The 14,118-nt window shown below is 36.3% G+C and overlaps 1 protein-coding gene across 10 annotated transcripts in view; it reads right to left on the reverse strand.

Annotated features, from left to right (window-relative positions):
- PUM2 (pumilio RNA binding family member 2) overlaps window positions 1–14,118 on the reverse strand; it is a 95,807-nt gene that overhangs the window by 30,464 nt on the left and 51,225 nt on the right. For 7 of the 10 annotated variants that reach the window (XM_038560858.1, XM_038560859.1, XM_038560861.1 and 4 more), the window contains 3 exons: window positions 6,543–6,686; window positions 6,135–6,425; window positions 1,630–1,866 (listed from right to left, as the gene is read on the reverse strand). In XM_038560858.1, coding sequence (XP_038416786.1) covers window positions 1,630–1,866; window positions 6,135–6,425; window positions 6,543–6,686 — 672 coding nt within the window. The remainder of the gene's footprint in view (window positions 1–1,629; window positions 1,867–6,134; window positions 6,426–6,542; window positions 6,687–14,118) is intronic. The other 3 variants (XM_038560866.1, XM_038560864.1, XM_038560860.1) reach the window with 2 other exon arrangements.

Consider the following 14,118-nt stretch of genomic DNA (forward strand, 5'->3'; position numbering starts at 1 on the left):
AATTTCTTCTGTAAGCATCTTCACAGCTGGGTTCTTTGAGTCTGAAGAAAAATATCTTGATTGCTGCTTAATTATAGAGACATCTAAAAATTCATCTATATTCTAATTTCTAAGCAAGCTATGTAGAATAATTAATGCCATTTTTACAGGCTCTAAAGCACTCAGAAGTAGTAACGGTTGACAGGAATCTGATCTGGAACTTACCTATGTGAGGACAGGACATGACAAATATAATTTTGAACAAAACACAAAACTATTATGAGAGACCTATTCTTAGGCTTATTATATACCAAATTTTTGTGTCATTTCAAAGTTTCAAAGGCATGTCTTACACATGGGGGTTGGTGGGAGGGAGGGGGTCTGAGTAGAAATAGAGATCAGGAACTGAGCAGTTCCTATGACCAAGAAAAGATGATAAACGAAGGAAGGTATGAGGCTAAAAACTGGTAAGTTTACACAAATAATGCAGTACAGATACTAGGATCCCACCCAAATAAATTAATTAGTTGTATATATTTAATATCCACAAAAGACCAAGGACCCAGAATTCTGAGCACAGGACAAGCGTCTAAAACTCCAGGCCACTTCACACTGACATATATCTAAACAATGATCACTGCAAAAGAGCTCTTTGTTACATGGACACTTACGTATTAATGAGCTTTAGGAAAAAAGAGCTACACCCTTATGATGGGGGTGTGTGTGTCAAATATAATCACTGACTTATATTTGCTAACAACAGCAACATTACTTTTTAAATCACAAGCTGATTTAAATTTTTCCAAGCACATGAAAATCAAAAAGAGAATCTGTTTTAATGGAGTTAACTAAAATTACAAAAATTCAAAATCTAATTTTAATGAAATACTTTCCTTGAAGAGACTGGGATTCATATACAGCCTCTGATACCCAAAAATCTCTTCAAAATATTCTGTTTAACTACATCAACAAATACTTCCTGGAGAGGGAAAAAGGTAACCACCAATTCAATAATCTTGGGGTAGGTAGCAATTTTAACATACAGATATAAACAAAAGGTCTAAATGCTCCAAATTCAAGGGTATAAGAAGCCTAAAACATTTTTTTCTTAAACTAATGACATATTCAAAAGTAAGAGTATATGGACCAAACCCCTAAGACTCTAACTCACAAACATACTAAATTCATATACCCTGATACAACCTTTAGTAAAATGGCCAGGATTCAAAGGCCAAAGCAAAAACCATTGTACTAAACTATTTGAAGTTCAGTAAATATGTGACTAATGCTTTCCTTTAGGTGTGCAAAAACTTTCGACAGTGAAATTTCTTTTACTATCATGTTTAAACAGTTGACTTTTCAGATGATCTAAAACACACACAAATCAAAAGCACAGACAAGAAAAAACACACCACTGTATTTCATAAAAGGAACATAAGATACAATAGGGGTCTTTACCTTACTGTACATTAGACCCTCACTTTGAATTTTCACAAGTAGAACTTTTTCGAAAGGCTAAATATCTAAAAGCAAAAGCAATTTGGCATGTTTTATCCAACATTAAATATTTTACATATATTATAAACACACACACAAACACACTTACATGTATACATACAAATAAAAAGGGTTTTGGTTTTTTTTTTTTACCTAAATGCAAACTGGATGAGGATCCATGTGATGAAAGTGATGGCGGTGGCGTAAGTGAATGTCCTGGAGTTTGGCTTGGCAGAGGCATGCCTATTGGACTTGGAGAGGAGGAAAATCCCAGACTATTGTAAAATGGTTGCCCTATGGGTGCTAGGCTGCTACTAGATCTTTTGTACAAGTCAGAGCTAGTAGATAGAGACTCTCTCCTTGTGGCACTACTACTTGCAGAACTGCCAACTGAAGAAGAAATAAAAAAAACCCTAATTACATACAGTGTTAACTGAATAAAACCTATCCCCAACTCTTGCTGGGAAATAACAGAAGTGATCACAATAATTATTTTTAGAAACATTATGAAGAAGATAATTACTGTGATAACTATATAAACTAACTTATTAATCATAAAAGGGTATAAATGCACCCCAATAAAGTAACCAAATACTTAACAGAGCACTCATATGTTTATTATTTCACACATATTTACCATCGACACATATGATTACTGTGCTTTAATACCCTGGTATGATTTATAAACCCTGGAATTGTAAGGTGTCTGCTTTAGGAGACGCTAGAGATTAAATTCCATTAAGGTTAAATTTTTGTAGTGTCCTAATCTCTGGAATCAGGTTCTTAGACTTCAACTCAATGTCCAGAAAGGATTACACTAACAGATTATTAATACATTTCCCTCACCATTCATATTTAATTTAGCGTCTAGCTTATGTTCAAACCATGGTCTTTTAAGTCCATATTGGCCCGAATATGTCAGTTGTGAAATAACAGATAACAACTAACTTCTCTGTACTTTTCACACTACACATTCTCCCTATCCTTCAACAACTAAGTTACAAAACAGATATGAAAAACTAGACTCCTTTTAGAAAAGTAATAGCTCTCATTACTATTATCACATCAAAGACATACTTTCACTTACCCCTCGGGATCTTCCATTCCTAAGATTCTACTACTGGTTTTATGAGGCCCTTATTCAAGTGAAGACTGGTAAGCCTTTTTTTTCTCAGATAATATACGATTCTTTCATTTTACATTTCTAACTGAACTACATACTAAATTCTTTCTACTTAATCCCAAGTTCAACCTTCTAACCCTTTTTCCTTTTGTACTCTGCAAAATCATAAAACAATGGTAGAATCTCGTTCCCTTGTACCGGTCCACGCTCAAAAAAAAATAACCCAAGATCTGTTATTCAACACATCTGGATAATCCACTTCTTTACCAAGGGTTTAAAAGGGCTGTCCAAAACTCCCAATTCTTAAGTCTCACTTAGAGGCCACATTTTCAAGTGCTTCTTCCCAATTTCTAAACACAGACATCCACCCCTCACCTTAAACTGAATGCCTTTTATACCTAAGGTAATTTCATTATTATGTTTCTTAACCTGTCAAATTTTTAAACAAGCTCTATATTCGGACCAATATGGTAACCTTTTTCAGGAGAATTTTAAAGTTTCTATTAGGTCTTGGTTTTCTAATCACAAGTCAATTATAAGTAGGTCATTAGGGTATAATGAAAAATTAAGAGAAAAATTAAGCAGAGCACATGGTAGACCAAGTTAAGCTTATAAGATAGAAAATAATTATTCTGGTTTTGCCAAATTCCAGATTCTCATAAAGGAAAAATACTAGGCTCACATAACTGTATGAGGCAAAATATTAAAACACAAGTCAACCTTTTAAACCAGCCAGTGTGGTTTCTGAAAGACTGATCGTATGTTTTATTGAAAATTGCACATTTTAAGGTATCATGTAATAGAGAAGTACTACATAAGCATATGCACTTTAATAGCAAAACCAAATGCAAACACTAATGCAAAAATACCTCTTCTTAAAGTTGCTTTTGGCAAAATTGTCAACATATGCTACATTAACTATGCTAATTTAAAAGGACACTGTCAAAGTGATTGTTCTAGAATATGGCTATATTTAAAATTCCTATTTATTTCAGAAAACAATTTAATTGACAAGGAAAAAGACAAAGGCTCAATAATGAGAGCAATAGCACTGTCATTCCCCTGGCAAATAACCAAAAAAAAACAAAAACAAAAACAAAAAACAAAACAAAACAAAAAAACCCCCACAGTTTTGACACATACAATTTTATTTTCCTCCAAAAAGGAAAAGCCAAGCCAAACATTTAAAAGTATTTCAGAAATAGTTTTATTTTAAACCTTAAAAATCTGGCTCTTTAACCTTTACTATATGCCTAAGTTATCTGCAACAGTGTGATTATAAATATGAAACAAAATATACCTAAAATACCTAAAAGGTTAGACCAACAGTGGAGTTGCTAATCATGTCACCTGTGTATAAAATGTTAAATTACAAGCTTTCAATTGTTACAACACTTTCTAAATAATGGGTCATAGAAAGGAAGATTTAATTACTATATTGATAGCTAAGTTTCCTAGCTGACTGTTATAAGCTGGGGTATTTAACACTGATAAGTGTTAATAACTTTATTATATAGGTAAGAGAATGACTGTGTTGGTTCCACATATGTGCACATAACTATACTATCATTTTAGACTTCATATAGGTATGGGATTGCCATCTTATGAAATGGTAACGGGTAGACTTGTTTTAAGGGTAAACGTATCACACTTGAATGAACTCTCATGAAATGTTCAAGAGGCTATGTCTTGGCATTCAGGAGTGGCAACTGCCAATGCCCTCTGAAGCAAAGTAAACAGAGCCACCTAGACTCGTAGTGAGAATTGCATAAGCATGATTATAAATAAGGGAGGCATGAAGAAGATCAGTTTTTGGGAAAGAGGCTTTTGCAGTAAACATTTGTAGGGAACAAAATGTTCACGCCAACCAGTTCCTGAATGCTGGGGGGAATGATCTTAACAACTAAGAGACAAATGGGAATTTGAAAGAACTGGGTAAGGGGGCCTACAAATCTATTCCAGACCATCAGTGACATATTTTATTAGAAAAGGGAACAGGAGATGTATCAAAGCTCTTGTTTTTCCTGAATTATTTAGAGTCTAGAATCTCTAGTTTAGAAACTAGTTATTTCTACAAAGTTTATCTTTTAAAAATTATATGTTCTTTCAGTTTCCTTCAGCATGTTGGGATATTTTGGGGAAAATGCTTGTCGACCGTATTAGAAACAAAAAACTGAGTCCTATGGGAGTGCTTGGGTAGGGATAAAAATACTGAACTCCAAAAGGAATGAAAAACTCAAATAGGAAAATTAAAGGCCTGAAGAGTCTTCATGTTCATTAGATATTCCCTCAGAAGTTCTTGTGCCCATTCTTTAGGTAACTTTGTGTTCAGTAACAGTGATTATTTCCGTGTTGCACTTCACTATAACAAAAAAGCATTTTGCATCTGAAAGTTTATAAATGTTTTAGCCCATTCCTCTTATAAATATGAATGTTCAAATTCAAAAGATCTTTCCTTAGAAAACCAGCAAACACTTAAAAATGACTGGCTCAAAAAAAAAAAAAAAAAAAAAGAAAAGAAAAGAAAAAAAGAAAAAAAAAAAAAAAGGACTGGCTCATGTCAGTTTTGACATTTTCCGCACCAGAAAAGCATACAATTTAAGGCGGTGGGAAAACAGATGAGAAGCAGGTATTAAAGATTCTAAGACTTTACAGAAATAGAAAAATCACCTGAAGTCTGAAAAACTTGCCCTGCCTCTCATGAAGAAAAGGGTGACAATAAAATATATCAATAAAACTGGGTAAGATGTTTTTCCCCTAATATTTCCTGAATACCCTGGAAACCTCAGAGAATAACAAAGTATGTCAATAGGGAGTTAATGTGGGCCTCTTCTGATTTCACCTAGTGGTTCCTCAGTTACAAAATCAGTTTGTGTGGGGAAATTATTTTGTAAAGCTATTTCAAATTTAAAATTTTAAGTATTATATATGAAACTAAGATATGGGAAGAAACACGCTTTTAAATTAATTTTGAGTGATAAAGGCCACATTGTTTAACCTAAAAGATAAGCATACTAGTAGTTTCTTAGGGGCTTCTGTTTAGAACATTTCATTATATTTTATTTTTATATATTATACAAACTAAAGAAAATCATAATGAGCTACTAACATTTAATAAGAATAAACCATCTAATAAGCACACAAAGACAATTATTACTTTAAAACACCAGAAATTTAAGATGGCAAAATATTTACTTCCTCAACATTATGTAGAGAATAAAGAAGAGCTAGTAATTAACTTAAAATATACTGCTGTAAGCAAACCTCAATAAAACAAAAATTATAGGAACACTATTCTTAAAGCTAAGGGAAAATGTATTCTGAGTAAAAGATGAGCAGCTTGAAATGAGCAAAACATTCATAAAACTTAAAAGATGTGCTGGAGGTAGACTTTTTCTACAAAATTAAACAAACCAGTATTTTAGTCCTGTCCTTTCTACACTACAAGCTACTTATTAATGTTTACCTTATTATCAAAAACATATATATACCTCATATAAACTTAAGAGTACACTCATGATAAAAGGCAACTTACCTGATGAACCAAATCCACTGAGGGCTGAGCCTATAGCAGCACCCAAAGAGCTACTGCTTCCAAAGCCAAGAGATGTACTTCCAGGTTGGCCAGGTCCGTGAGAAAATAAAGAACTGCTCTGGGAGCTACTAGTCAAAGAAGTGCTCCCATAAAATGAATTAGACTGCAGATTCGTGCTTGGCGGCTGCTGCTGCTGCTGCTGCTGTGGTGGCTGAGTGCCAATTGGCCGAAAAAGACCATTTGTGCTGCCTGTAAGACTATTTGCAGTCCCTCCAGCTGCTGCGGCCGCTGCTGGAAAATAAATTTCAGATACTTCTTGAAACTATCCAAAAGACTATTCTCTATTTTTAAAATATCTTAAAGAACACCAGAAAAAATATTATCCCTGAAAACATCACTTAAACTTACCAGCTTGTGCTGCTGCTGAACTAATTAAAACAGGTGCTGGAGCCATTAAACGAACTGGAGCTCCAAGGCCAGTTCTTGCTCCAGGGCCAACCACCAAGGCACCAGTCTGATCATAATAGGCAGTTGGAGCTAGTACTTGATAGCCTAGACAATATTAAAACAAATGTTTACTAATGAAGACATTTATTATAGAACACATGCATGTTTATTTCCCCTTTATTTGTTTTTCATCAACCAGAAAATATAATTATATACTGTTAACATAAAACCCTTAGGTAGTTATGAAAAGCAAACACATTTGAGAAAGTATTACTTACTAAATATATGGAAATGTAATACAGAGTGTAAGTAAAATTGTTTTCTTTAAATTTTAAGAGATGCCTTCCACTCAAGGACCACAGAATGATGAGGTACTTTCTTTGATACAGAAACTATAGACTATCAAGCACTGATACTTTATATGATCTGAAGAGAAACCAGAGCATTCAAGCACTGATACTTGAAAAATATTACCTATTAGTTCTGAAAGAAAGATGGGAAAACTAGGGGATGTGAGGTAGAACACTGTAAGAAATATTTATTATTCAATTTTAATAAAGTTCTAAACCAACTGCTTCATTACCAGCATCCCCATAGATTTTCATTTGTAAGCATTCATTTAAAAATGTAAATTATATAAACACATACTTTAAAATCATAAGGTCACAACCTTTTTGTAAAGGTTCTTGAGCTAAAGTTTGGATAACTATCATGCACGCATTATTAGTTTTATTATAGCTTTAAGTACAAGGCAGGTGACAATTTGCAGGATTTAGGAAAGTTTACTCTTAGCAGCCTTTCTCAGTGGGGAGTCCTTAACTACAGAACAGAAAGTAACGATTTTGAACAGAAATATGACTATTTTGCCAATTCTACCAAGGACGGTATATAACAAGTACCATTCTAGATGCACAAAAGAGAAGTTAACTACACAGAAGAGATACTTTAAGGCAGGAAAGCTTTTCCCCTCCCAGAAGTCAGGTTGAGAAAGGCATGACAAACAAGGAATAAGGTTCAACAGTCTGACATTCATTTGCTAAAAGGCACTGGCAACCTCTGATAGCTTTAAGTTTGAAAACTACCTTCACCACTTGGGTCAACACTCTCACATGCGAAGGATGTTTTTAATTACAGTATTCTGTTTTGCAATTATACTTTCATTATAAATGAATATAAATTAGGAGGACCAGCCAATTAGACACAGAGGGCAAGACATATAGGGCAAAATCTAGGAGGGAATGCAGAGCTTCTAAACCCTCTCCTCACGGAATGAATGTGATAAATCTGAGAAGAAATTATTAGATATCCAACTGGAAATGCCAAATAGGATATAGAAATCTCAATTTTAGAAGAGAGGTCCAGGCTAGAGCTATAAAGGATAAAATCACCAAGAAAATGAAAAAGGAATCTATGGACAGAGTACTTCACAGTAAGAGGTTGGAGAGAGAAGGAACCAGGGAAGAGACTACGAAGGAATAACCAGTAAAGAAGGAAAGGAAATTAGAACGAAATTAGAAAAATGTGGTCTCTTGGCAGGCCAAAGAAAAAAGAATTTCAATGAAGGCTAAGTGATCAACAATGTCAAATGCTGCTAAAACCTATTAAGAGTTGAGAACTGACCAATGGGTTTAGCAACATGGAAGTCATTATGGCGGGATGAAAGCCAAACTGTGAGGAATTGAGTCAAGAATGGGAGAACCACAAACAAGTACAGACAATGCTTCTGAGGAGTTCTGCTGCAAAAAGGGCCACAGGGAGAAAGGGAATGTTGACTCTAATTTTTTCTTTACAGTACAGAGAAGGTACTTTATTAGCAAAGCACAATACTTTCTTTAAAAATTTACTGTTATTGTGAAATAAAACACATAAAGAGTACAAAACTCAAAAGTACAGTATAAAGACTACCACAACAAAAAAATGATAACCATCCAAGTTAAGAAACAGAAGAGTGCTCAGTACCCTACCTCTCATATGTCCGTCCCTGCTCTACCAAACCTCCTCTTTCTTTGTGTTACATACCACCCTACTACCCATATCTGCCTCCCTCCTTAACCATCATTTGGTTTGGATTTAAAAAAAAAATTTTTTTAAAGATTTTATTTATCCATGAGAGACACAGAGAGATGCAGAGAGGGAGGCAGAGACACAGGCAGAGGGAGAAGCAGGCTCCATGCAGGGAGCCTGACGTGGGACTCGATCCCGGGTCTCCAGGATCAGGCCCTGGGCTGAAGGCGGGCTGCCCTGGATTCAAATTTTTCATGTATGATTCATTCACGTGGTTGTATACAGATACGCATTTCCATTATAGTGTAGCACCTCAATGGATGGATACCACAATGCATTTATCTGTTCTACATTTATATTGGTCCCTGTTGGGGGACACTGCCAATAATACTGCCATAAACATTTCGGTGTGTGTTTCCTTGTCTGTTAAGTGCACATATTTCTCTATATCTATTAAAGGAGTGGACACTCTGTGCAATTTACATTTTTACTAATTTGGTATTAGTTTCCACTGCTCTGTGACTTTATTATTTTTTAAAAAGACTTTATTTATTTATTCATGAGAGACAGACATAGGCAGAGGGAAAAGCAGGCTCCCTGCAGGGAGCTTGATGAGGAACTCAATTCCAGGACCCCAGGAACATGACCTGAACTAAAGGCAGATGCTCAACCACTGAGCCACCCAGGCCCCCCTGCTCTGTGACTTTAACAACACTTTATATTCTCAGACTTTTACATCTGGCTAATCCAGAAAATATGCAGAAGTAATGTTATGTATTTGATTTTCTTTACCCATACTAAGGAGGATGAGCATCTTTCCATATAACTGGGCATATGGATTTTCTTTTAGGAGAGGTTTGTTCCAGTCTTTTGCCCATTTTCCTATTGGGATGACTTATCTCACCTGTTTAGAATTCTTTATGTTGTATCTAACTCTTTCACTATTTTAACATATGGCAAGTATCTTCTTCCACTGCTACCTGACCCTCAGGGCTGGCACCGAGGAGGAGAGCAGAGGGAGAGGAAGAAGTAGGACTCCCCTCCCCTCCCCTCCCAGCCCAGCAGGGAACCCAACCCTGGCTGAATCCCAAGACTACAGGATCATGACGGAGTCAAAGGCAGTCGCTTAATCACTTGAGCCACTGGGGCACCTATATTATTTTTTAAATGTAGCATATTATCTTTATGAGTCTTTGTTTTAAAAGTATTTGGATATTTGTAAGGATCTGTAATTTTAAAGTGGATTTTATAAAGAGATGAAGACTAAGAAACATTACAATAGAATGATTTTGACTTTCTAATCAATCTGAATTTAGTTATCTTTTTATTTCTATTTTTAATATTTAAGTTCCTGGCTTTTATTAATGTTTCAATTTTTTAAACCTTTTTTAAAAATTTTTTTAAATTTATGATAGTAAGAGAGAGAGAGAGAGAGAGGCAGAGACACAAGCAGAGGGAGAAGCAGGCTTCATGCACCAGGAGCCCGACGTGGGATTCGATCCCAGGTCTCCAGGATCGCGCCCTGGGCTAAAGGCAGGCGCCAAACCGCTGCACCACCCAGGGATCCTAATGTTTCAATTTTTTAATTTAAATTCCAGTTAGTTAACATATAGTATAATACTGGTTTCAGGAGAAGCATTTAAGTGCTTCATCACTTACAGGTAATACCCAGAAGTTCATCAACAAACACCCACCTCCTCAAAAACAAAACAAAACAAAAAAACCTCCACACCTTCCTCAGTACCCATCCCTCCACCCATCCTCAGTTTGTTCTCTATAATTAAGAGTCTCTCTTATGGTTTGCCTCCCTCTCCTCTTTTTTCCTTTCCTCTAGGTTCATCTGTTTTGTTTCTTAAATTCCACATAAGTGAAATCATATGTTACGTCTTTCTCTGACTTATTTCCCTTAGCATAATAACTCGAGCTCCATCTACATGGTTGCAAATGGCAAGATTTCATTCTTTCTGATGGCTGAGTAATATTCCATCATGTATGTATACATCACTCTTCTTTATCCATTCATCAGTCAATGGACATTTGGTCTTGTCATTTAGTTCAAAAGTTTCTAATTTCTACTCAATCTTTTTATTACTGAGAGACTCTAATAAGATACAGGGCTTTAAAAAAGAAATGGTCCCCACACTCAAGAACTGTACAACAGGGATCCCTGGGTGGCGCTGCGGTTTAGCGCCTGCCTTTGGCCCAGGGCGCGATCCTGGAGACCCGGGATCGAATCCCACGTCGGGCTCCAGGTGCATGGAGCCTGCTTCTCCCTCTGCCTGTGTCTCTGCCTCTCTCTCTCTCTCTCTCTCTCTCTGTGTGACTATCATAAATAAATAAAAATTTAAAAAAAAAAAAGAACTGTACAACATAGTAGAGGAGGTAATGTACTATTTCCTTAATTCTAAGATGCCACTTTAAGACACGACACCAATCTACTAACTGACCTTCAAGGAGAAATAGAAAAAAAGCTGTTCCACTTAAATTCTAAGACATTTTCTACTTTTATTTTTATTTTTTTTTCATTTTTTTTTCTTTTTTTTTTTTCATTTTCTACTTTTAAACATGGCAAAGTAAGTGCAGAATTGAGTAAGTGCACAAAAAACTAAATGAAATGCAAGGCAGAAGGAAGTACTAAAGAAAGGTACAAGTTATGTGCTACAGGAAGGGAAAAGAGTAATTACTGATGAAAAAGCACTAGGAAAGAAAGACCAGGGAAGGCTTCGTGGAAAGGATATTAAAGGATGTGAAGCAAAGCTAATTACAAAATGTTTATAAAGCTATGTTAAAGAAAGGAAAATGTTAAACTCTATATATCCCAATTTTGTTTAAAATGTATACCTAGGAAAAGTCAATTGAAAAGTCATTAACTAGGGCTACAGGCATTTTGTGTGTGTGTGTGGGGGGGGCAGTATATGATCTAGTGTATTAAAGTGTAGGATTATAGAAGGATACTATCAACTACATAGTTTGGGACTAGATCACTAAAAATCTTAAGAACCAGAATGGTATAAACTAACTTGTATTTTTGAAATGTAACTAAAAGGAGAAGAAAACGACGTAAAGATTAGAGGCCGAATTAGTGGGAGGATAAGGAAGAGGCTAAACAAGAATAGCAGAGATGAAAACAAATGAATGGGGATCCCTGGGTGGCGCAGCGGTTTGGCGCCTGCCTTTGGCCCAGGTCGTGATCCTGGAGACCCGGGATCGAGTCCCACGTCGGGCTCCCGGTGCATGGAGCCTGCTTCTCCCTCTGCCTATGTCTCTGCCTCTCTCTCTCTCTGTGACTATCATACAAAAAAAAAAAAATAAAAAAAGAAAACAAATGAATGTGGGACAGAATGATTAAGAACTGACGAGTTACTGAACATGGAACATAGAAGAAAATCAAGAGCTAAATATGATTTTGAGGCTAAAACCAAAAGTTTCTAGTTCAAGAGATAGTGGACAGCCTTGAGGGCATGGGACCAAGTGCACTTGCCTTGCTGAGGCACCTGGATGGGGGTGTCTCTGGCCCATTGGTCCAGGGCAAGGGTGCAACACAGAAACTGTTTGCTGGCTCCTCTCTTCCTCTCAACCCCTCTGCAATACTCCTAGGTAAAAGTGGCCAAAGCGAGGCTCTGAGAGCAATGTTTGAGCTCCCGCTCCAAGTAATGAATTCATCTTAATAGTTTTGGAATAGGCTTTCCTTATAGTTTGTACTTCAAGACTAAGAACATTTAAAAGAGGAAAACTGCATAGCTCACCTATAGCCAGCTTGACAGCATAATTTTTAGGAGTCAAGAATCAACACTGGGTTATTTTAAGATTAAGCCTTGAAAGTCCACTTGCATGTCACACAGGCATGTGCACATGTGAACATGAAAATGATCTTCCATCAAGGAGACTTCTCTCGTCACCTATGGAGACTTCTCTCTTCAGCTAAATCAACATAAGTGGTTCAAAGAGACCCCTTCCTATCTGACCAAACTCAGCCATGCAAATATTAACACCATCTTTCTGAGCAAGGAGTAAAGCTGAACAAAGGTGGCCTGATCATCCCTTTCTGCTTGTACCACCGAGTAGTCCCCTCTAGGATGGCCACCAACATGCAGGTCATGTCCTGTAGAAGGGTACCTGGCTGAGATACCCAATGAGAGCTGAAGTCCTACCAGGCTCCACTCATCAAGCTGAGTTTATGGAACTATGGTTGTGTCTACTCAGATGATGTGGCTCCTTTTCTATGTTGTACCAAGGTATCCTGCCTGTATGGGCTAGGGGCAGTTCTGACCATCCCAGTACCATATCCCAGCTGTACCCAGGATTACATGCCTTACCTCAGGTGGAATGAAGATTCTCATCAACAGATTAGGGTTATTGTAAAAAATGAAATGTTTGACTCAAATTGAAATTAGTTTCAAAGATAAAACTCAAAATATTACTATGGATATGAATTATGTGTACATATAGTTAAGTGGATACATTTTATGTATCAAATATTAGCACAACTTAAACTTAGTAAATGTTGAAAATAAAACTTGTGGGTGTTGGGTAAAAAATAGTAGTGAAATAAAGTAAACAATAATAAGATAAATCTAGGACAGAGTTCATTTTTTTGACATTGTCGGTTTGAGGAGTGCTTGGAACACACACATGGTAATTCTGATACAAAGGCAAAAATGTGTTAGGTGTTCAGAAAAGAATCCAAGATATAGATGGATTTATAGTTTACTGGTCTAGAGATGATAGCTGAAAAGATGAAAGTAGATACTCCCGCCCCACACACATACACACAAAAAAAGTAAAGTATCTATTGTTCCAATATTGAAAGTTAAGTTCAAAGAGAAAAGTGAACTTGGTCACGGTCATATGACTAAGTGATACAGCAATTTGGCAGACTTGACTCCAAAGCATCTAGTCACTAAGCCAGACTATCTTCCATGTTTAAGGATCTACACAGAGGAAAGGGAGACTGATTAAAAGAAACAATGAGAAAGGTAGGAAAGCCAGGAGAATAAAGTATCAGAGAAGGTAGTGAAATGGTAGAGAGGAGTGTAGAGAGTTGAACATAGTCAATATGATGAAATACAACAAAGAACTGATAAAAGTAAGAATGGAGGAGAGGTCATATTTTGCAATTGTTATTGAGTTAATATTAGGGTTACTGTAAAGGAATCATGAAGGCAAGCCTTAAAAGAAGGGAGGGATAGAAAGAGGAGCCCAGAGTAATCTCAGCAGTGTCATCCATAAACTCTCAGCTCAGTTCCCTTTAGCCCTGTCTTCATGTCCCTCTACGTGTCTACAACTTCAGCTTCACAGTACATTTTCAAAGATCTCTAATCCACAATGGCTCCAGGAAAGCAGCTTCCCTGAAGCCAGTACATAGCTGTGGTAAAGGAAAAAAAAGAAAGAAAGAAAGAAAAAGAACAAAAAGAAAATTACAAGAACACTCTCATTCTATTATTTGTACTTCAGGGACCGCAGTATTAACATCTTCTCTTTATTCAGAGGGCTAGACAAGATGATAAAATCAGACCTTAGAATCTCAGAGAAA

This window comes from Canis lupus, chromosome 17 (assembly GCF_011100685.1).
Source record: "Canis lupus familiaris isolate Mischka breed German Shepherd chromosome 17, alternate assembly UU_Cfam_GSD_1.0, whole genome shotgun sequence".
Taxonomy (NCBI): Eukaryota; Metazoa; Chordata; class Mammalia; order Carnivora; family Canidae; genus Canis; species Canis lupus.